Source organism: Phalacrocorax carbo, chromosome 16, assembly GCF_963921805.1.
Source record: "Phalacrocorax carbo chromosome 16, bPhaCar2.1, whole genome shotgun sequence".
NCBI lineage: Eukaryota > Metazoa > Chordata > Aves > Suliformes > Phalacrocoracidae > Phalacrocorax > Phalacrocorax carbo.
Window position 1 is genome coordinate 10,577,918 of NC_087528.1, and position 22,777 is coordinate 10,600,694.

Here is a 22,777-nt window from a genome sequence, read left to right on the forward strand (position 1 = left end):
ACCCAAGTATACGGTATGACCCAGATTTTTTTTAGACCTTAGTTTTTACCTGTACCCCTTTGCCTACTGCTTCTTAATAATGGGTTTAAGGCTGTCAGGGGCTGTTAGGTAAAGAGATGGTTCCTGGACTATTTGTCATCCATAGCACTCACCTTTCCACCTTCATCAAATTTTCCCACATGAAAAAAACATTCACGAGAACAGAACCAGGTTGGCATGATCACAGTAGGTCCATGGGAGGTAAACACCTAGGAAAAAGGTGAAAAAGCCAGTCTTAATTAACAGAATGTCAAAACCAGCATCTGTTGGGGAACAACATAGACCTTATGCATTCACCTGAAATCCTGCTAATAGTTATACTTCACCTTCAGCAAAGTTAAGCACTGAGAAATGCAAGTGCTTAAAATTTAGCACATGCTTAGTGTTTGAAATGCGGTGTATACCAGCACCTTTGAGGTGTCACAACCCAACAGACGAATCTATTTCCTATTCCATAACCTTCTCTTTTATCATAAGTTGCAACACACGCAGAGTACGTCAAACTTTATTTCAAATTTAGAGAGGTATACTGGAAATTACATTTCTATTAGTAATGGCGATGTTGACATTTAAGTGAATGAATTGAGAAGAATCTTAAAAATTCTTAAACTTAACCCTACAATTGTTGCGTGTTGATCTTCCATTTTATATTCCTTATACATATATTAAGGAGGAACTTACATAGACCTTTTATTTCTGCCAAAGACACTTTAATTTTAATCAAGCTTGGACAAGTAAGATGCAATTTATTTTAAACATTACCAGAGCACTATGGATTTGCTACCCAGAGGTACCTACCTTAAAAGGTTGTTGGAAAGAAAATGCTTTAGGGACTGAAAAGGGAGTGGCTATTAATTTCATCCCCTTGACTAGGGACAGCCAAGAACTACACAAATGGTTCTTTGCAGCTTTAAACAAACTTGTTGTAAACACAACTATGAGATAAACCAGAAGAATCTGGATTACAGAAGGTAAACTGGTTCTTTCATTACAAGATGAAGCATCTAGCCAAACAAGAGACTGAAACTGTCAAACAGAGTGTGCAAAGTTAAGACAGGAGCGTGTGCCTGCTTCCACGAACTACACAGGAAATAGAGAGCACAGCCTGGTTTACAGGGGCAGAAGAATGAAACCTCACAATTACTGCCAGTCTTCAAACACTAATGAAAGTGCTAGTCTCATGAGCAGGTGATTTCATAGCAGGCTATAGTGGTAATATTAATACTGCTGTATAGTTGAAATTTTTAAGCATTGATACTTGAATGTAGATTTTATCATGTGCACCTAAGCATTTACATTTTAAAGGCATTCCTCTTAATTTCAACCTGGGATAGAGCTCCTTAAACTCTTCTTATGGCTGGCAACTTCAATTTCCACAGATGAACATGGATTTAAAGCCCAAATTTTACACACTCAGTTCTCTACAGACACTTAGACCATCTCTCCAAGCAAATTAGATTAGAAATCTAATCTTTTCTTCATGCCACTTTTCTTATGGCATGAACCACCTGACCAAACACAGGCATCCACCTTAGGGTTAAACACGCTGCATGCGAACTCCAGGAACATAATGATGGAACTCCACTGTCCATAAAGGGGTCCTAAGGTGACTCATCGCAATATAGACACTTAAATTTTAGACAGCCATATTTAGTCAGAATAATCCTGTAATTTAGTGGCTATGACTTAACACATTAGCAGCTTGTTCATAACTGAAATACACCAGCCTCAGAGGTGCTAAATGTCAAAAACTCCCGCAAAAAGTCAGTGGGAGCTGAAAGAGTCAAAACAATCCCAGAAAACCAGAGCAGCATGGTTAGTCAGTACACGGTTATTAGCTCCACACTAATTACAGGGGCAATTGAGTATGGCCTGAACCGAACAATGACCAAACAGTAATCCCAAAAGAAAACAACAGTAGGGAAAAAAGCTAGGCTAGAATGCATTGCATTGAATCTCATTTCTGAATGAAAGAAAATCTTCAAAAGAAAGTCTTGAGCCTATTGGAATACGTGAAATCTATTTGGAGAGGCTAGAATGCCATTTCCTCAGTGCAGCCAGGCTCATCAGACAACATAAACGCACTTAAAGACGTAGCTCAACGCAATTAGTCATGCTCACGTGCAAAGAGCACACATCCTAAATACCTTAGATAATCTGTGTTCCATTGACGTATATATTTAAATGAAAGCAAATAGAACAAATATGAAACAGAGAAAAAAAAAACATCAAAATGTCACTCCTGTTAACACAGATGATGATGACATGATGATGATTCTATGGCAAACCATTACACAGTGCATACATTGATGTCCTTCCTAAATCAAACAGCGCTCTATGACACGCTGCCCAACTCAGAAAAGATACTAGAGGGGAATCACATGGAGGAAACTGAGACTGATGATGAGGTGGCTGGATTGCCACATATGATTTCAGGGTCTTCAAGGGTCTTCCCTTCAAGAAAGGCTTTGAACATGGAGCATTACATCAGCTAAGAATAAATGAATTGGTAAGAAAGCTTTTTTCTGTATCAGTATTTATAATGTGACATCAAAATAAACTTCAGGAAATTTAAATTTGTGCTGCAGCCACAAAGGACAAATTCCTGCTACCTTGTCCCTTGCTATGCTAACAACAACACCTGTGAAGCTGAAATTATCTTTTTTTGTTAGCTTAGTTTTCAGCTGGATCTGCTCCCTGATCCAACTAACCACAAACACACTAGTGTTACCACTAAGGAGGATGCAGGAAAACAGGGCACCAAACACAGAGAGGACAGCAAGACTGTTCTTTTCAGCAGCAGTATAGACAATGCATAAATAGTCCTTAACCTGACAGGGGAAACTGTATGCTCAAAATCTAGATTTACAGTACATCTATATTAATTTAAGAGCTCTCCCACTCCTCCTGCTCCTGGCTATGCATCCCCACCATTTACAACAGCATTGGCACTCACCTGACCCCACAGTCAGCTACATCAGAGCACTACATCAGCAAGAAAGCGATTTTTTTTTTTTTAGTGTCAGTTTTCTATAGCCTTAATTCTCTGAATGGGTTCACTGTGGGGTCAGACTAGCAATACTGCTGACATACTGGATGGGGAAGGAACAAGCTTTGGAGAAGAAAACAAGACCTCCCTTTTTGGTCACTGCCCACAGTTAATCAGTCCAGCTGTAATATAAAACTGCACCCTCTGTCTGAATACTTCCAGTGATGGGAGGAGAACTGGCTCAGGGCAAACACTGAACTCCCAACAACTGTACTGAAACACTGCTGCATCTGCCAAGCTTTTGAAAGCTACCTTGGAGAGCTTTTGGAATTCCACCTTCAAGACAAAAAAAACCAAACCAAACAAAAACCCAACCAACCAAACAAAAAACCCCAACCTCAACCTTCTGCAGTTTGGAAATCCCAGATTTCAGCTTGGTTTAGTCAGATGGGAAAGTCTCCTCTGGATTTCTTTTTTGCCTACTCTTGTAGGCACTTGCCAAGGTGTTAAAAAAATGGTCAAACTGGACGACTCTGTGATTAATATTGCAACTGCTCACTGTGTGAGATTGCCACTCAAAATTTTATCCATAAATCTTTTAGATTGCATGGACTGGACCAAGAAAAATAAAGAGCACATGCTAACCTTAATCTGAAAATCAATCAAAAGCCAAATCTGAATTATGATGCAGTTGTGTAACTGCTACGTTTAGTTTTCTTGGAAACATTCTCTGGCTCTGCCCAACAAAGGTCCTGAATCACCTTGGAACCTCAATGGGTTTTCAGTCCTCCTCGAGGGGTTAATCCAGTATACTGGAAAGCAGTTTGGACCTGTGAACCTTTCACACACGGCTGTATTGGAAGATTAATGCTTAATTATAGTTGTCATTAATTACAGTACACTGTATACTGTAAAGGTAATCTAAATATAATCCATTTGAATGAAACCAACTCGTTAAAACCTAAGTACAGGGCTTGTACATGAAGGTACAAACCTGTTCGGATTTAGAACGCATGAAGAACACAGTGCTGTCATAACCAAACTGGGATCCATCAGTTTCCAGGTGATGGAGACAGGCTGCTATTTCAGCACCATATTTGTTAAATTATTTAGAACTTTTATTGTCATCTGGTTTTATTCCAAGTATCAAGTATCAAGTCATTGAAGCTGATTTGCTCTGGTTTGTTCTTGCTAACTGGCTATCGAATTAGTCAACTATTACAGAGGTTCTCTGAAAATAAATCTAAAGAATATAAAGAGTTGATAAAGTGACTTTCATTTGTTGTGGTTCAAAGCTGTCAACAGCACATGTAATCCCGGTCCCCACTGATGCTCACTTCAGAGCATGTCAGCATGCAATATGAAATGTAAGTTCCAATACTGAGAAAGGCATTCATGTGTTTATAGTAACTCTTCACGGAAAGTTCTATTTCCTGAACCAGCAAATCAAAATCTAACAGCAATGTGCCAAAAGAATACATGCAGATGGTGAAACAGCCTTATCACATTGTGTCAAGCAGAATACAGAGAGGAAACCAGTGACTTCACAAGAGCAGCGTATTTAATCAAGGGCCCAGATTGCTTTCCAATGTAACAAGCTAATTCCCCAAAATACACCACACATTTAATTCTACTTATGCTATAGCATTTGTGAAAATTATATCCACACAGATCCAGGATTAGAAACAATCTCCTACGTTATGATAAATAAAGCTTTCCAATACCCAGGGTCACACGTTAACACTTTAGAAGGTGAAAAAGAAAAGAAAACAACAAAACCCATGACATGGCAGAGGGCCACAACGATTTTGTGAGCTGTAGGCAGACCATAGGCTAAAGGACATCACTCCTGGCTTAGGAAAAGCCGTGTGTTAAGATACCAGTGCATTAATTCAGCAGCGAACGTACCAGGACCTCACTACTAAGGATTACCAGGTTTACATCCAGAATACGGTGGGTGTATTAGTGTGACAGAAGAGGCATGGAAGGCAGGGAAGGGAAGGAAAGGAAAGACTCCTTATCCTGCTTCAAAAAAAGTATTCAGCAAATAAGGTTTTTATAAAAAAAGAATTACAACAAACTTTATTAAGCTTTGAGGAACCTAAACACCCAATCTGGTATGGATTACATTCAGTTAGTTTATATCATACTGAACTGCTTTACCCTTCCTAAGCCTATATAAATAATTGCCTGTATCACCTAATCATTGTATGCTTCAACATTAGCTGAAAATCCCTGCTCTGAAGAAGCTGGGATCTGGCACAGCATAAAGCACATTTCAGAAATAAAACATGCCATGACTCTCCATACTGAAAGGCTGATATATACACAGTAATTCTGGTACAGGCTTGACTAAAAATCAGCATTACTTAACCTTCACAATCCCAAAGTCTACTTAGCAACCAAACTAATCAAAAAGAATTCAAGAATCCTGAGAATTGCTAACGCCAGTGAAAGCAGAGAGCATTCAGCACCTCCGAGAAGGCATTCCAGTCCTGCTCCTGGAAAAATTACGACCTACAGCTCCCCATCATTTCCTCAGGATTTGAAGCCTTAATGAAGGCTGAAATGTTTCAGTCTGCAGGAAACACAGACTCTCTGCAAGAATGGAACCAACGAGAGCAGCTGCAAGGTGATGCTGTCTCAGCTGCTCTATCGGTTTTTCTATCTGGTGTTTCCTACCGCTGTTTGAATGGACCTGTATTGTTTATTTTCTGTAAAAACTAAGTAGATTGTACAACTAGTTTCCTTTTCAGTATATAGCCGCAGAGTATGTCCATCACTGGAGAGATGTTCTCTGGCACCTCTGAGTACAATCCCTCCCAACATTTCAAAACTTAATTGAGGTTCAAGTTAAGATACTATTAAAAACCCAACAAAAAACCACCTTTAATAACCCTTTTATAACCCTGTAAGTGACCTCTCTCTTTGGTCAGTCTTCCAAACAAGTACAGTCAAATCTGTGTACAAGTTGTAGTAATAATAATTTGTGTTTGACACTTTTACCCACACAGCCATTCTATGATTGACAGTTAACTTATCTGAAATATATGTAAAAAGTTTTAAGCCTATTTAAAGGTGCAGTCGGTCAACAGTATAGAACAGAATACCATCGTAACAAAATATTACATGAATTATGGAGTGCCAGGAATATACATTAAAAAAAAAAAACCTCACACAAAAACACAACCACCAAAAAAAAACCCCCAAAGAAACAAACAAAAAATCAGAAAAAAAGATTCTGCAAGTTGTTAGAATCCTAGTTATATCGGCTAAACACTAACACTTGAAAGCATTTGCTTTCATACATAGGCTGTTTTCCTGAAAGCCTAGAAGGCTAACCGAGACATAAATGTTATTACATGAAAAGCTGATGTTTGCTTTTTATCTTTTTATGCAGATTGAAAAGAGAAAATGTTCATTAAAACATTTATGGTATATTTTAATGCTTTTGAAAGCATACCGAAATCTCAATGGACATCACAAGTGAATCTCATACAAATCCCTGCTCCCCACTTCCCTACATCCCAGCACTTCCAGTTCTCAGGCTGTAAGCAGAGGACAGTAATGGGAGGAAAGCGGGGAGAGCAGCAGTGCTGGGAGAAACAAGCTGAATTTGCTTGAACTGCCATAACGAACTCGCTTGTCCCTCACAGCTTATTACATCCTTAGTGCTTTTCACCAGCTCATTCACTTTAAGAAAAACATGATAGTCCCTTTTATAGGTATTTGACCATTATACCAAAACACAAAATTCTATACAAATAGTATTCCCTATGTTATATAAAATTTTAACATCAAGTCTCTACACTGTTGGATGTGAAACCACCATCTGAAATGAGTAAGACGGTGTGTATCAACATGGCCTCACCTGCTCCTGACAGCTCTGGCTACAACAGAGCGCCACACAGAATGACATGCAGGGCAAAGACTTCTTATATCAAGCTGCATGCTGACTACCCTTTTTTTTAAAAAAAAAATCTGCTGCTGAAAGGAAATCTTTTTGCAAGTTTACAAAGGTAAATATATTAACTATGGTTTTACAGTGTAATACATATGTATTGAATTAGCTGTGTTTTTGCTTTATGTGAGCTAGCCCATGCCAGCCTCACTGTGCTGGATAATTAAGAGCTGACTATACTGCTGAATCTCTCTCTCTTTTTTGTAGTTGAATGCTCCTAGTAAAACCCAATAGCAAGCACCATTCTTCTAGTCTTTTTCAGAGCCTTTATCTACTAATGACGATGAATTAACCTACTGCTGAAACCAAAAGAATAGATGCATGCAAAGCGAATAGCCTGTATGATTTTAGCATGTCTTACATCTTTTTTCTTGTCTGTAAGCTGCTAAAAGTGGTCTTTGTAACATCCATGCCTTAACAAGTCTAATTCTTGGAGAGTTTCCAGTATTTAAAGAGTCAAGTATTTACAATGGAAGAATTACTCCATCCAGTAAAATGAAGCACTCTGTACCAAGAGGTTGTCTACTTGGCTTGCTGTTTATGCTGAGTTTTTACCACAGAGGAAAGAAAACAATATGCTTAAAGTCTTATTAGCAGATACTAAATTGTGGTTAGAACAAACAAGAAATCTGCTAAGAAGCAACACTGACCGGTGCTCAAGTCTTCAAAATGATCTTTCCATTTGATTTTTGGACATGTCCTTTATTATTTTCACAAGATGAAGACTGAATAGGTCGTTTAGATTTTGAGACAGTACCCAAATGAAGGTAACATAACCGAAATATTCTAAGTTATTACAACAAAATATGCATTTACACAGTGATTTTCATCTCAAAGATCTATGCAAAACAAAAGATGACATGAACGTCCATTTTACAATGACGGGACAATTCTACTCTTACAGAGAGTTACAAAATCTGTAGTGTTCAGAAGATTATTTGAAAGTATTAATTTTCTGTCTATAAAAACATCAGCTATGTTTGTAACTTATTAAATAATATTTAATAGATTACTACACATACAGCATGAAGATGATCATGCCAGCCCTGCAATGGTCTTGAAAATCCTCTCTTCTTTGGATTCACATTGTTATACCCCTGAGGAACATCTGCTTCAGCGGTAAGAAGTGCCAGCTCTGGGGAAGTACAGTAAAACACTCAGCCAACAGCAGCATAACCTTTTCCTCTCTTCCATCTTCCTGATGACATCTGCTCCAATTTCATCTCCCTACACTGTGTGTAGCAAAAAAAACCCCAAAAACCCAAAACAAAACTATCCTGCCTTTTAAAGCGGATGATGCTATGTCCACAATTAACAAAGCAATCAGCTGTTTGCTTCTATAAAACCTTCTAGGAAAGTGGCAAACAAATTCACCTAAAAAGCAACACATGAAACTTTTCCACATACCAGCCTCTAAAATTAATGTTCAATTGATACGTGAATAAACCTCCCAGCAAATTTCAACTTCAGCAAATTTTAAAATGCAGGTATTCTGAGAGATGAACACGAACTATTTTTGAGCGTTCAGGTTTATCCAGAAGCATACCATATCCCACCTACTAATGTTCACTGATTCTCCTTTTCAAATAAACGTTCATGTTATAAAACTCGTGTGTAACGTGGCAGCGGGGGGACATATGAACCTCAGTTAAACGAAAGAAAAACAAGCATAGATCGGTAGGTAAGGAGATCGCTTTTGAATTTTAAAAGTTCAGCTGTGTGCTAATGGACATTCAAAAGATCCACAGGAGAAATATTAAATATACATGCAAACTTGTTGCATTTATTTCAATATGAATGGTATTTCTTTTGTGTGGTTTTTTCCCCTATAGGCTTTTAACTTTTAGAGTAGGTAAAAAGAAAAATCAAATCAGATCTTAGACTACACATTCTGATTATTTGATTAACAACTGCAATAGCAGAATGTTTTCTTTAGGAAATCAAAGCAAACTTTACACTAAATCTCTCCCTCATGTCTTCCATCATATCACAAGTCTTTGGGAATTATCCAAGTACCAAATGCATTCCAGTGCCCCGAAAGCGTTTGATTTGCATTCTGTATCACTTCAAAATTGTGAATGGGAGAACAAAGAAAAGACAGAAAATTAAAATCACTTATTTAATTATTTTAGAAAAAATAATTTCACTGCTAGCGCAAGAAACAGTAACGCAACATATCTCACAGGGCGGGGAAATGAAACTCTTCTTAGAGTTTTGTTTTATATAAATGGCCTATTACTAGCCTAAAACTAGTCTTCTGCACACTGTCGCAAATCTTTTACCACACAATACACTTTCTCATGCTGATATATACCAAGGAGGAAAAAAAAGCCTAGTACCTCAGCAGACGTTTTTACGCACACATACATGTTTGATAATGAAAGGGACCTGATACATGTCAAGAGCCCAGTGACCTGTTACAACAGTTTGTTTTTCAACAGTGCAGGAGATAAAACTGGAAAGACCTCAACCGATCCTGAGAACACAGAGAAATAAAAACTAAGTGCCCGTCAATTTGTAAAAGTCTGAGAAAAAACAGAGCGGAGAGCACTACAAAGCTTCCCCCTCCTACCCGCATTCTCTTGTTTCAGCCTCCCTAATAACTTGTTGATGGGTTTGTATGTGGGATTTGATTTTGTAGGTTCTTTCGCTGCCTCCCAGCCAACAATCCGATCAACATTTCCTTCTACTTCTGACTGCCTGCTCTATAGCCAAAGCTCTCACAGCAGCGGTAGTTTGAAGGTCTTATCATATCTCTGAATTAGTTACTATTCAGACAGTCGTTCAACCTACCCAGTGTGTTAAAATATCTTCAAAGTCTCAAAAATTCAATGATAAGAAAGAAGGTAATAAATAGCTTCAGATCTTCCAAGTGGAGGCTGGTATGAAAGAGCTTCAGGGCACCAATGCTCCAATTAGAACAATATAAATCACCAATAAAGAGCAAGGATTAGGGCCCAGATTCAGCCTAAATTAGAGATGTGTAAGGAAGCCTAGGCAGTATGGGTCCTCCCTACCATGGACAATTTCTGCCACTGAGCAACTCATCTAAGATCTCTGTGCCACCTCTAATGCGTGCATGCAGTGGAGCGCCCGAAGAATGAGGCTTCGCAATTCACTAGTTCAGGTAAGCACCGTTAAATGGGTGAATATCCACCTAAGCCTCGTGTATCCATACATTCCTATTACCAGACTATTATAATTATCCTAGAATTGATTAAATGAATTCCTATAATAAGAAATCACCTCTAGAAAACTGTTTCAGTATGCTATGTGAATCTGACCGTAAGCAAAGTGCAGCTAAAATGTTCAAAGAATTAAGAGGAAGTAAATTCTGCTACACATATGAAAAAGACTTTTTACATTTTTTTAAACACCTTTTTCTTATCCTGTCCTGCAGGAATATTTACACCTAAAAGGACAGTAGACATGCACTATCCTGCACTCGGCATGTATCATCAGTAAATAGTAACGGCATCATAGAAACATGGCAGCAAAAAGGGTCTTTCTATAATTTCGAAGAAAAAATAACTATATAAAGGAAGCCAATTGAATCAGAAAAGAAAATGTTGATTTTTCAGCTGCCAAAAAGCTGAAAATCAGTGGAGGAAAGAGATGCTAGAATTGTACTTAATGTAATTTAAAATTTGAAAACAGAACAGCAGTTTTGGCTATACCAAAAACCAAGTAAGGTTATAGTGCCAGCTGGGAAGGATCTGCTAAGCAGCTCTTGTGATTTATATCTTTGAAAGTTTCACGGGTCACTCAACATAAACACCTTTGTTTGTCAAAACACATCCTGCTAAAAATGATTACGATTTAAATGAGGTTTCAAATCTCTGAATTACAAATTCTGAAAAAAGTAGTGTAAAACACGAAATCACATTAACAATGCATCTTAGAAATATTGCCTTTAAAAATATGTAATAATTCTAATTTCCGTCAGTACTTTGTAAAATTTAGATAAAATCTTTGATAATTTTCCCCAAACTCCATTAAATTGGTAACAATAACTTTGCACATATCACTTGTAAAAAAATAAGACAAAACACAGCAATCCAAGAGAAACTTTCAGTGAAGTTTTCTCGATGGTTTTTTTTCCTAATAATCATTGATGCAAGTTATTATGAAAGTTGGTCCAATCTTTCCTACAGGAAGGGAAGATGACAGTTTTGACATCCCTATAGGAAACAGCAAACCCCTCTGCCAGCACGGATGGAGCAGTCAGTGTCACAAACTAAGCAAATGAGGAGTTTTGCTGCCACAAACAAGTCATGGTGACAAACAGCGGTAACTCCGAAGCTCAAGCACCATGTCAGCATAACATAAAATTAAAGAGTAAGAGCGTTAATCAGACCTCCCAATAGGCTCTGTCTAACTTCGCTTCGTATTACGCACATTCAATAGATCAACAATACTCACTCCTATTTCTTACAAAATATTTTCTATTCTTTGTATCTGTTGCATTAAGACATTATGGCTTCTAACTACTATTTCGACTGTAGATATCCACAGAAATCTGTGAGAACTTAAGGTTCTCACTATGTATACAATTTCTAAACCTGAAGCTCTGAGTCCCTGCACAAGGTCAAAGAAAAGCACTTGTCTAGAACGAAGGCTGCTCTGCCCTGCAGCACCCCTGAACTCACGCAGTCAGAGCATCTCTTGGCCAGCACAGGCAATTCTGGCTGTTCTGAATCCACTTCAGACACACCTACAACCTTCTCCACACTGCATAAGAAACTCAGCAAATCTAACACACTGGGAATTAGACCCCTGCGTTCGGTTTAATAATATCCAACATAAGCACTACAACCTCTTTTTGGAAGCGGGGATCTGTGGCCTTTTCAAAACTGCACGACTTCACAGGGAAATCCTATGTAAAAATAAATCATAAAACCAGAAGGATCCACATATTGCAGTAACTCAGTCTAACTTCCAAACCCAGCATAACCTCAGAAATAATCTGTTAAATCCTGATTCAGGAAACCATTGCTTTAGTAGCATATACATAGGCAAGCTGCACGTTTAAATATTTAGCTAGGTTGAGACCCTTATGAGCAGCAATTTTTCACCCATGCACATGCGTTATTCTGCCCCAGCAAAATTCACTGGAGACTGGAAGGAGAAAAAAGCAGTTTTTCAAAGAGAAAATGGATCTTGAAAAATATGCCAATTCATCTATAAGAACTATATTTATGTAGTGAAGGTTACTCACATCTTCTCTAGTAGCAACAGGTCTTTTCTAACTTGAGTTCAGCGAAAGAACTGCAAGCTGTGATCTTCTAGAACCAGCTGAAGCATTTTAGCCACGCGCCCAGCTTCATGATAATAAAAATATTCTTCCCCTTCAAAATAAAACTTCAAATACTGCCAAAAGACCATAAAACTAATGAGGTAAAATACCTTCAGGACTTGTTATTGTGGTGTACTTCAACCAACACCCTGTGAAAAATGACAGCAATGCCGTGCCTATGAATTATAGCCTGTGTTAGTGCAGTAACTGGTCACCGAGGTACCACCCAAAGAAGAAAGAGGGAACTGCAACAGCAGTTCTCTGGACTCAAACCTTCAAACTCAGCAACATCATCTCTAAATATGCAAGAAATACTGACTGGCAAGTCTTCCAGCCTGCTAATGAAGATAAAGAGAAGACACCAACTCTTTAACGCTCATGGAACATGAATAGACGTCCTGTTCAGTTGAATTCCAATTTATTTTTGTACTTCACTGAAATGTGAGAAATCTTAATTCTAAGAAAAAGTAGAGAATATGGTGCTGTGTGTTCTTGCTGCTGTTTGTACAGTGCGACTGCCATGGAGGATGAGGAAAGAAAATATCCTCCAGGTAGAGAACCCCCTTTTTATAGAAGTACTAGAGGAAATCAGGGAAGGGCAGGCACTTACTTTAACCCACACACATGCTTTAGCCACTTCCCTGCACCAGTTGTGCCAACTTCAGCATTGAAGCAAGTGTGACTCTTCAGGCACTTTAATTTGAATTAGATTGTTTCTAATAACCTCCTCCCCTCACTTCCAAGGGGAACTTCTCACATGTTTCATTCTACACAATGATACGATGTTTATACCAACTGCCACTTAGAAAAGACATAAACCAGGTTTATATACAGTTCTGCAAAATGTAAAGTTAAAAAATTACACGAAGCTGCCGTAGGGTGTTTTAAGTTAAATGGAAGATGTTTCTGTTTCCACTTATATCAGTGAAAATATAGACTAACCACCTCGTTGACTTCGGCAGACTTACCGCATCCAGCGCGTAACTGGATGTAATGTTTATACCTTCTGATGCATAATACACTTCTGACGTATCTACAAGATCCTGTGCAGGCAGACATAAGCTCTCTCGGAGAGAGGAGGTATGTCACTCCATGCGTAGTGCTGTGCCAAGCCTGGGCGCACGGCTTCCAATCAGATCAATGAGTCAGAAAAAATTAGTCTTTGAAAGGGATAAAGCTCTGACCTGGGATAAAACTCCTCATCATCTACATTCAGAAGAATGCATCAACATACCCAGAACAGAAGGCATTTCTGTTGATTTATGAGGCCTTCTAAAACGGCTTGTCCAAACACCAGGTCGTTTGGACATCGAGAGTGCGCCTGAAAGACTTGAAGAAAGTATAAATATTTTAAAGTGCAGCTGCAATTAAAAACCCTCCTATTTTCTGGCACAGAGCGCAAAATAACAGCCACTTTTATTTTATCACTACCAAAAGATGACTGGACAAGTTTTACTCAGCCTTATCATATTACTTTTGATATTTCTGTAACAGGCTGGGTTTATTCTCAATTTCCAAGTTGTACAGTTTCCAACTTCCAAGCTCTCAGTCCAGATAACTTTCTGCACATCCCTCCCCTCAGCATCTGCCCTGCTAATTCTGCTGAGCCCCGCCGGCCACCCCATCCCGTGCCGCCTCTCAAGTGCCTGCTCCCACACGAACCCTGCAGTGGGGTTACCGATGGGACGCCAGCAGACAGCAGTTTGCCTTTCACGTCATGCTCAAATTCAAGTATTCCTTCTTATGCTTGAAGCTTTCATTAAATGAAGGAAGGGTGTGTCTTCCAGTTTTACTTTAGGGAACCCAAAATAAACAAGCGGTCCTTTGAAGGAAAAGGATAGGAAAATAACAAGGCCTTCAAGAAAAGAAAAAAAAAAAGAATAAAAGAAAAAACAGGAGAAAACTTGAAACTTCCTATGCTATCACAGCTGTTCTGGTCCCTGCATTCTGTTTATATATTTCTCAGTCTAACAGTCAAACAGTTCAAAATAACATAATACGTACGCTCTACAACAACTACCAGGGCTGGATTATCTCATTTCTACTGCAACATGAGACCTATCACCTCTTCACACGAATTGAAATAAATAAATGAAAGGAAACTTTTAAGATCAATGCCATGACAACTGATTCAAACCTCATCCCTTCATTTGCTAAATCTAAGAAAGCTAATTATATCTTGCAATAACAGAATGTTCGCTGTAGCTCAAAGAAGCTAGTGTATTTATGATGTAAGTATTTTTGGCAGAAGTGTACTAACACAAACTAAAATACTATGGAACTATTTAAGAAATTTTTATTTCAAATAAAAAGATATGCACCTTGAGGGGTTAGTTTATCTTTTGAGTGACACAAAAGATTACAAGCATAGCTATCATTGATTCAAATCAACTCATTCAAGTTAAAAACCGCCGTGCTTTCTTCCTACAAACGAAGCATTTCCTAGTGACTCACTCGACAGAAACTGCAAATTACTCTAGCTTCAGGAGTCATTTACTACAAATGAATCTCAATGGTTACTGTACTAAACTAAATATGGTAAGTCACAAGTACTATGAAAGCAGAATGGGTGCACAGAAACGAGTTCCTCTTGGACCGCTGTGTTTTAACAGATGTTATTTCACAGGGTGGCAAAAACCTGAAGCGTACTTTTTTCAGTGAAGGTTTGCTTTTTAAGCATATTTCATTCCTTCCTTTTATGAAAACAGGTCTGGGTCAATGTTCTTTGTTTTTTTTAAAACCAAACGACGCACAGTTTTGACAGCACCTTAGTGTTCACTAATTTTTTCAATGTTATCACCTGTTGTCACAATAGTCTTGTTTTTCTGAACTGTTCTAGTCATAATTTCTTTTCCTAACTTACTACGAATAATAAAGTAAGTAATTGGTATTCTCCAATTCCACATAATTTCTCATCAGCCAGCTGTAATGAGAAGATACCCTTAGCATTGCAGCTGCTTCACAAATCCAACGTTTTTAAATGTCAATATTTAAAATAGCGACAGAAGTTAAAATCCAAAATGCATTCCATATTAAAAACCATAATCTTGTCAGGAATGTCCTCTATGTTCTAAATATTTCCATTTAGTTCAAATAAACCATTCTCTTGACAAAAATGTGAAAGCAAGCCTTTTCCTAATGCAAGAGAAAACTAAGAGTTTTATGCTTTAGATTTGAAGCTCTCCCCAAGCGTGCAGTTTCAAACCAGTTTCAGTCAACGCTGCAGTGCTCCTGAACGAGCCCTTGGACTGCAAATGAACCCTGCAGCTTCAAAGTAACTGCAGAGACACAGAAGTGTCTCTGTGGGCCCATCTCTGTGGTACTATGTGGGCCTCTACTATAATTCATTTGCAACAGTTGGAGCAAAGCATGAGCTTTTTACAGCATAGCACTTTGCCATTGTTGTTGCTTTTGATAAACAAGATAAATTATCCTGCAAGACATCGGTCTGTGGCCGGTAACTCCGAGGCAGCCCAGAGCCTGTGTGGCGGGCTGGCTGCCGGGTGCCCACCAAGCTGCTCCCTCACTCCCCCTCCTCAGCAGGACAGGGGAGAGAATAAGAGGTAAAACTCATGGGTTGAGATAAAGGCAGCTTAATGAAAAAAACAAACAAACAAAAAACCAAACCAAACCAACAGCTGAACATCGAAACAAAATTTAAAACAAATTTAAAATATATTTATTCCCTATTTCCCATCCGCAGGCAATGTCCAGCCACTTCCTGGGAAGCGGGGCCTCAGTACGTGTGCTGGCTGCTTTGGAAGACAAATGCCTTAATAACAAATGCCCTCCCTTTCCTTTCTCTTAGCTTTTCTTGCTGAACGTGACATCGTCGGAATACCCCTCAGTCAGCTGGGTGAGCTGTCCTGGCTGCGCCCCCTCCCAGCCTCCTGCCCACCCCAGCCCCTGGTCTGGGACAGGGGCAGCTGCAGAGAGAGCCCTGACGCTGCGCGGTCGGTGCCCGGCAATTGCCAAAGCACTGCTGTGTTATCAACATCCTCCCAGCTACGAGTACAAAGCACAGCACTACATGGGCTGCTGTGGGGAAAGTTAACTGCACCCCAGCCAGAGCCAATACACCCTGATTTGTACTTTTAAAAAGTTAAAACACCCCAACCAACCAGCCAAACAAACAAGGAAATGCAAAAAACAAAACAGGGCTTGTGCATTCTGTCAGTAAAACCAAGCAATCTCCTTAAGCCACTGTGCTTCTGAATATTTGCAAATATTTGAAGTTACTTTGTTAGTAGCTGCTATCAGTGAGCAAAACCATGAGATTTTAAAATGTTTATCTAAAAATTAAAAGCTTGGGTACATATTTAGCCCTCACTTAAGAGCAGTAAATAGCTTCCCCTAAATTCAGCAAGAGATAGACCACGGTGCTAAAATCTCAAATAAGTAACTCAAGATCTGAGGACACATCACAAGTTTTAATCCTGTAAGTAGAAAATTCTTTACTTAAAAGAAAGGTTCTTGGAACGCATAAATGATTTATGTCACCCTTGGGCATTTCTCTCTTGGTCTTAAAATAAAGAAGAAATTGTTAACACAATCTTCTGATCAAAGAGCATCACCAGGAAACAGAATATAAATTTTTCTTTTTGTTTTTGAAAAGGCAAAACATCAGTGTGCTCTGGGAAAAAAAGAAAAGTAATCACAAAGAGAATTAGGAAAGAAAGAATCAAAGGTAAAGAAAGATTAAAATTCAGCTCTGCAGATATGCTGTCAGCCTCCTGTGCAGGCTGCTGAAATCTCTCTCAAGGTGACAACTGCAGTATCTGACCTATATGCAGCAAAACCAAACTATATTCAAGTTCCAGTATGGAATAGGTAACTGAAGCAATAGGAGGAGAGAGAGGGAGAGCAATGGAGGGGGGAAGGGTGATGGAAATAAAAGCACCCAGCAGAAGACCCTTGGGCAGACAGGACTCAAGAACTTGTAGAAAAACCTACACAGCTTGGAACAGAGAGCAAAGAAATTGCTTACTTTTTGCTTCCTTCATGCTTCATTCGGGGTGGTGGGCAGGGAATCAGATTTTGGATGCGTAAAGAATCTAGACTATGAGAAGAAATATCTGCTGCTTTCATCAGCTTATTCCATAACAAGAACAACTCACAGGACCCTGAAGTCTGCCCATCTACTCAACTCAAAGAGGTGATGTTGTGTATAAGGCTAATACCTTTCAACATGTTCCAACACATTTCATAACTCCACAGTTGAGTCTAAACCACATGAAGTCATCTTAAAGAAAAACAAAAGTAACATGATATACCAATTTATTTTATAAATGTCTGCATTTACAGACTAAAACATGTGGATTTGGTTTTAATTTCATCTACACAGTTTTATTGATGAGCTTCCTAAATCCATCCTAAGTCACCCTACATCAAATGGATAACTGTAAATGAATTTTAATACATTCTCTCATTCTTTGCTGAGCTGTAGAGGCTATTAGAATATAGAATAAAAATCCCTTTTACAGCTTTCATACGATACACAGAACACAGAGAGAATAATTTCAGTCATTAATCAAAAATTACTTCCTTGCCATTAACATTAACTTTTTCCTCTGAAAGTTTATGATTCACAGAAAGGAAAAACAACAGATGAGTAAGGAAAACAGTCAAACAGTTTTTATTTGTCCTTTCATAAACATTGCCTCTCAATGGAATCTACTTGAAGCTTAAAGTTTAGCCCAGTATACAACACATTCCTGCCACGAGGAATTGAGATACTGGTCTGATAGAAAGGGTCGCAGTAGCAACTTAGGAAGAGAACCCAGGGGATGCACTTGCATGGAATGTATATTTGGCATATACCAAATAAATCCAACCAACCATAAAGCTTGTTCACAGTTACGCCTCATTTCATATTTGAATATAGACCACATGTTTGAGGATTAAGCGGGTGAACCCAATCTGTCTCTTCCAGGAAACAGAAACGTAACAATTGGGCTACAGAACTGTCAATTATTTCATATAGACCAGCTGTGTGCACAAGGCATCTTGTGCTCCAAAACACAGACCCTTACTACAGGAACAAGATCTTCTGCAACACGAGCCTTAGACTCAACACACACCCACACGCAATCGAGCCAGTAGCCTTTGCACAGGAGAGAGAAAAAAAAACCCTACACACACTAACACTGCAAAGAGGACGGACACACACTTCAGAGCTTTCCCAGTCTGAGGTGGACTTCAAATATCCCTTTTTTCATTTAAGACTTTCAGTTACTGGGAGTGTCTTTTTTTGTCATTTTGTATAGGAAATAAACTAAAAAGGGAAATTGCACTTGTACCTCCCTCCATCTACTTTATTGCTGCCCACATTGTGTTTCACCAGACAGCAAGCAGACCTCTACGGAGAAAACAGCCTGCCAAATTCTAGAATTACAGGTTAAAAACCAGACACAAGCCAAATGAGCAGCACAGGATCCATAAATCTCAGGCAACACTAAATTGAACTGAAGCTTATTTTTCCTTTTGATCTCACTCAGCAGATTAACCAGGCTTTTCCAGCGATCAGTACCTAATACTTTGAAAAAAGACATACAGAAAAGCCGACAGTTTTGATAATTCATTTCCAATACTTACGTTTTTTTCCAAACTCTTTTCAAGAGTTGATACTTGCACATGACTTCAGAGGTATACAGAAAAGATGGATAGTAAATCCTGGTGGGGAAAAAGGGCCCTATCACTTCTTGTCTTGCACTTCTAAGAAAGTAAACGTTAATGTTATGAGTTATGTTAATGACTTACTTTAATAAGTTATGTTTAATCATATATGTTTTGTAAAAAGCTTCCAGGCAATAACAGCTGAAGCAAGAGCCACAATCTTGTTTATGCATGTACCTCGTTTTCCTTTAAAAGACAAACTTGTAGATAAAACAAATCAGGTTGTTAGATGAACTATAGAAATAAGTCAATGAAGCCTCAGCCAGGAATCAGAATGCAGTGGAAGAAATAACCACTGGTACAATTCAGACAGTCACAACAGCCTTAAAGAAAACATGACTCACAAGGTTACTGAAAAAATGTCTCTTTTAAACAATCAAAAGCTTCTTATTTTGGGATGCACACCATTTTTCATTATTTGTTTTTCCCTCTAAAACTTGCCTTATGTGACCATATTACAGGAGCAGGGTACAGTTCCTTCAATCCTTTTAAACTCTGCACAAGAAAAGTCTCCTGCAGTGGAGAACCCAATTTTGTCCTTCAAATCACCTGCCTGACCTACAAACATGCATAAGGTTACATAACCTTACGCACAACATAACCGTATTCCGCATATATAACCTTATTACATATCCAACACGCACCAGTAAAATGGACACATTTTAGAAAAGTCAGTTTAAACAAAGTTGTACAGGGTTTTGTGTAAGAATATGCCCGCAGGACCAGGACAGATTGTTGTGGCTGACACCGCAAGACTTTTAAGTCCCAAGATCAAGTGCCCACGAGTATATATTTTCACTCACAAGCAGCACTGCCGCCTGTCAGACAGGCGCTTATTTTTTATTTTATAATAAATGCTTCAGGAATACACCGGTAACAGAAAAGGGCCACGATAAAAGCCCGTACCTCACGTTCCAAAATGATACTTTGCAGCATTTGTATGCACCTCCATATATTTGCAATCCTATGACAAAAGTTTCTGACAGAAGACGAGCGCCTAAAAAGAGACTCAGAATGCTTTAACAGAGTACCACTCAAGAAACGAGGTAAACGTTTTACCTCTGTTAGGAACCACTGACATGAATGGTTCAGATGCAATTCCACGCAGGTCAGAAGTAGGCCTCCCCTCAGAAATCAATACAGAGGTAGGACTGTGGGCCGGAGACTTTGGCAGCTTCCCTATGTCGCACTGTGACAAGCATGATCTGAAAACTCTGAACATAATTCAGTATTGAGGCAGGAAAAGAGATTAGAAATGAAAATCTTGTTCAAAGTTGATACTTATGCCAGACCCACCAAGTTGCTTAGAGAAAGCTTTATACAGAGAGTTAAAGCTGCTTTGTTAGGCAGCTTTAGAAATATTTTGAGCTGTGGGAATTTCTCCCCAGTTCTCCCTTCTCCCCTCCCTTTTTTATATAAGAACTTTTATGAACCAGTATTCAACTCCAAACTTCAGAAAGCATACAGGGCCATTGGGTCATCTGCATTACAATGCCTGATTCATCATGTATTTATATCGTAAATTATGTTTCACTTTAAGAAAAATAATTTCCTGTCAAAATGAAAATGCTCGGTTTTGACAGTTAATTTATATGCCTGACCGAAAAACAGACCCCAGCCAAAAATCCTCATTAACTTAATTTTAGCTAATGCATACCCGCATGAGGCAGAGAGGACAACTGCAGATGCATAATTTTATTATCTGGATCAGAAGGTTATTTCTGAATATGGGACAAGTGGCCACAAACAGCTATAAACATACAAATTGTAAAGATACTGGACTACTAACCACATCTGTATTGGTTACATCCCTATTTTAGTAAACTTCTACTTTTTCCTTATGAAATCTGGAATACTTACTTTAGCAGTTTTAAGCTTACAGGGATCTACATTTTTCTGCTGGAAACTTTTGGGAGAGAAATACTGTATATTACCAGTATTAGTTTGTATTCTTCCCTTACAAAATAACAGAAGATTTCTGGGGCTCTGCACTGCTCTGTCCAAAGCAGAAAAAAAGTCATGTATCAATAAAACAAGTTACATTTGTTATACCTGTGAACATAAATAAATCAGTGCGGTCAAGTTTCATTCATTAACTGTGGAACTTTCAAAAACGCCCTTTTCCAAATGCAAATTATTTCTCAGCAAAAAAGCTTATATAATTTTGCATTCAAATCATGCCACAAAGTATCTGAATTTCCGAGTCATTCAGACATTTTACTGACAGTAAGTTTAACTGCCTCTTTTTTTCCCCCGTCTTGGTTAGTTGGTGAGCTTGAAACTTCAGTATCCACTAGGACAGCCTATCTTGTCTCTGAGAAGAAAGGCCCAGATTACAACCTTCTGGCTTTCAAGAGTGCCAGTAATCAAAGAAAAAAGGAAGACTCAACCAACCAAAGCACAGGCAGAAAAAAAGTGGTGTTTTTTTTTAAAAAAAAAAAACAAACCAAAACAAGGAGAGCCTAAAGAGCGAGCAGAGAGTGAGGCCTCTACTCAGCAAAGTCTGTGAAACCCCTGCTAACTCAGCTGAGCAGGACTGAAGGTGCACAAACATCTTATCCACTTGCACTGCTGTTGGCACTTGCACCTTCACAGATACTGCTTTGACCCGATACTTTTTCAGAACTCTACGCTTAGAGCTGTGCACGCCTCTGAAAATGCGCACGTGGGAACTGCTCAGAGGTCACTGCCTTCCATTAGTGGGATAATCAGAATGATGGAGAGCAGACATCACACTGAAGTTTTATTTCTAACAAACAGGCTGAACCATTAGGAGGCTTACTTATAAAAATCCGTTTTCTAAGGTGCGAAATTTGTGTTCTTGATTCACCTTCTGATGGCATCTACTACGCTTTTTTTATTGGAGGAACTGCAACGAAGATCGATCTCCCCTGAAGAAGTCAATAGGAGAAGTTACACCATTTCAAAAGCCAGGATCTTGTACCTCCCCTTTGTTAGCAGAAGCTCTCCCACTATGTGCACACCCTACTTTCAGCAGATGCTGTCAATATTTTGATGCACTTTCAAACATGTTTGTTTCTTTATATCACACTATAAAACCTCCTCATCCCTCGGGAAAATTATACATCAGTTCAGGTGTTTGCCATCCTTCTTATTTCAAGATAACACACAAGAAGAATGTCCACATAGAAATTTCCCCTCTGTGCACTTGTAAGTCAAGTAGATTTGTGTGCATTCTGGATGCAAATCCACAATAAACACAAAGCACAGTATCGAGCAGAAAGGCAGCAGTTGATCTGAACATCGCTCCTAACCAAATGTGGCAAGTTAAGTCTTTATCACTTTCAAACTTAAACTATCGCAGATGAATACATTAGTACAAGGCACTGTTGGAACGAGGATAAATGTAACCAGTTTCCTAGGTTGTTTTGAAGAATATTTTCCAATTTCTACAGGTTTTCACTTTGGTCTTAGATGTAAACAATAGAGCTTCAGAATACCAGCACTTTCAAATAGCTTGAAAATATAAGTGCCACTGACAGATTTCATTCAATGAAAATGACATTAACTGTCAACAAACCAAATACTATGGATGAATTAGAATTCCTTTTCTTCATTAAACTCTCCTAATCACACAATTACTGCTTGTTAGGACAAGCTCCCTACGCAGTCCTTCTGTCAACAACAAATAATCAGCTTCACCCACCTGAAAATTCGGATAAACTATTTGAAATAATAACGGGGTCCCTGCATAAGTCCACTCTTTGTCTTCATTCAAGGCACGCTCAAGCAGACAAAAAACACAGAGCAGATTCAATGAGACTGAACAGTGCACTCACCTGCTCAGTTGTGTTTC

The 22,777-nt window shown here is 38.7% G+C and overlaps 1 protein-coding gene across 7 annotated transcripts in view; it reads right to left on the reverse strand.

Annotated features, from left to right (window-relative positions):
- Nucleotides 1-22,777, reverse strand: part of B3GNTL1 (UDP-GlcNAc:betaGal beta-1,3-N-acetylglucosaminyltransferase like 1) — a 135,162-nt gene that overhangs the window by 42,483 nt on the left and 69,902 nt on the right. For all 7 annotated transcript variants that reach the window (XR_010375452.1, XR_010375453.1, XR_010375454.1 and 4 more), the window contains exon 7: nt 153-248. Coding sequence is in view for 4 of the 7 variants with exons in the window: in XM_064467147.1 (XP_064323217.1) it covers nt 153-248 (96 nt within the window). In the remaining 3 variants the exon portion in view is untranslated. The remainder of the gene's footprint in view (nt 1-152; nt 249-22,777) is intronic.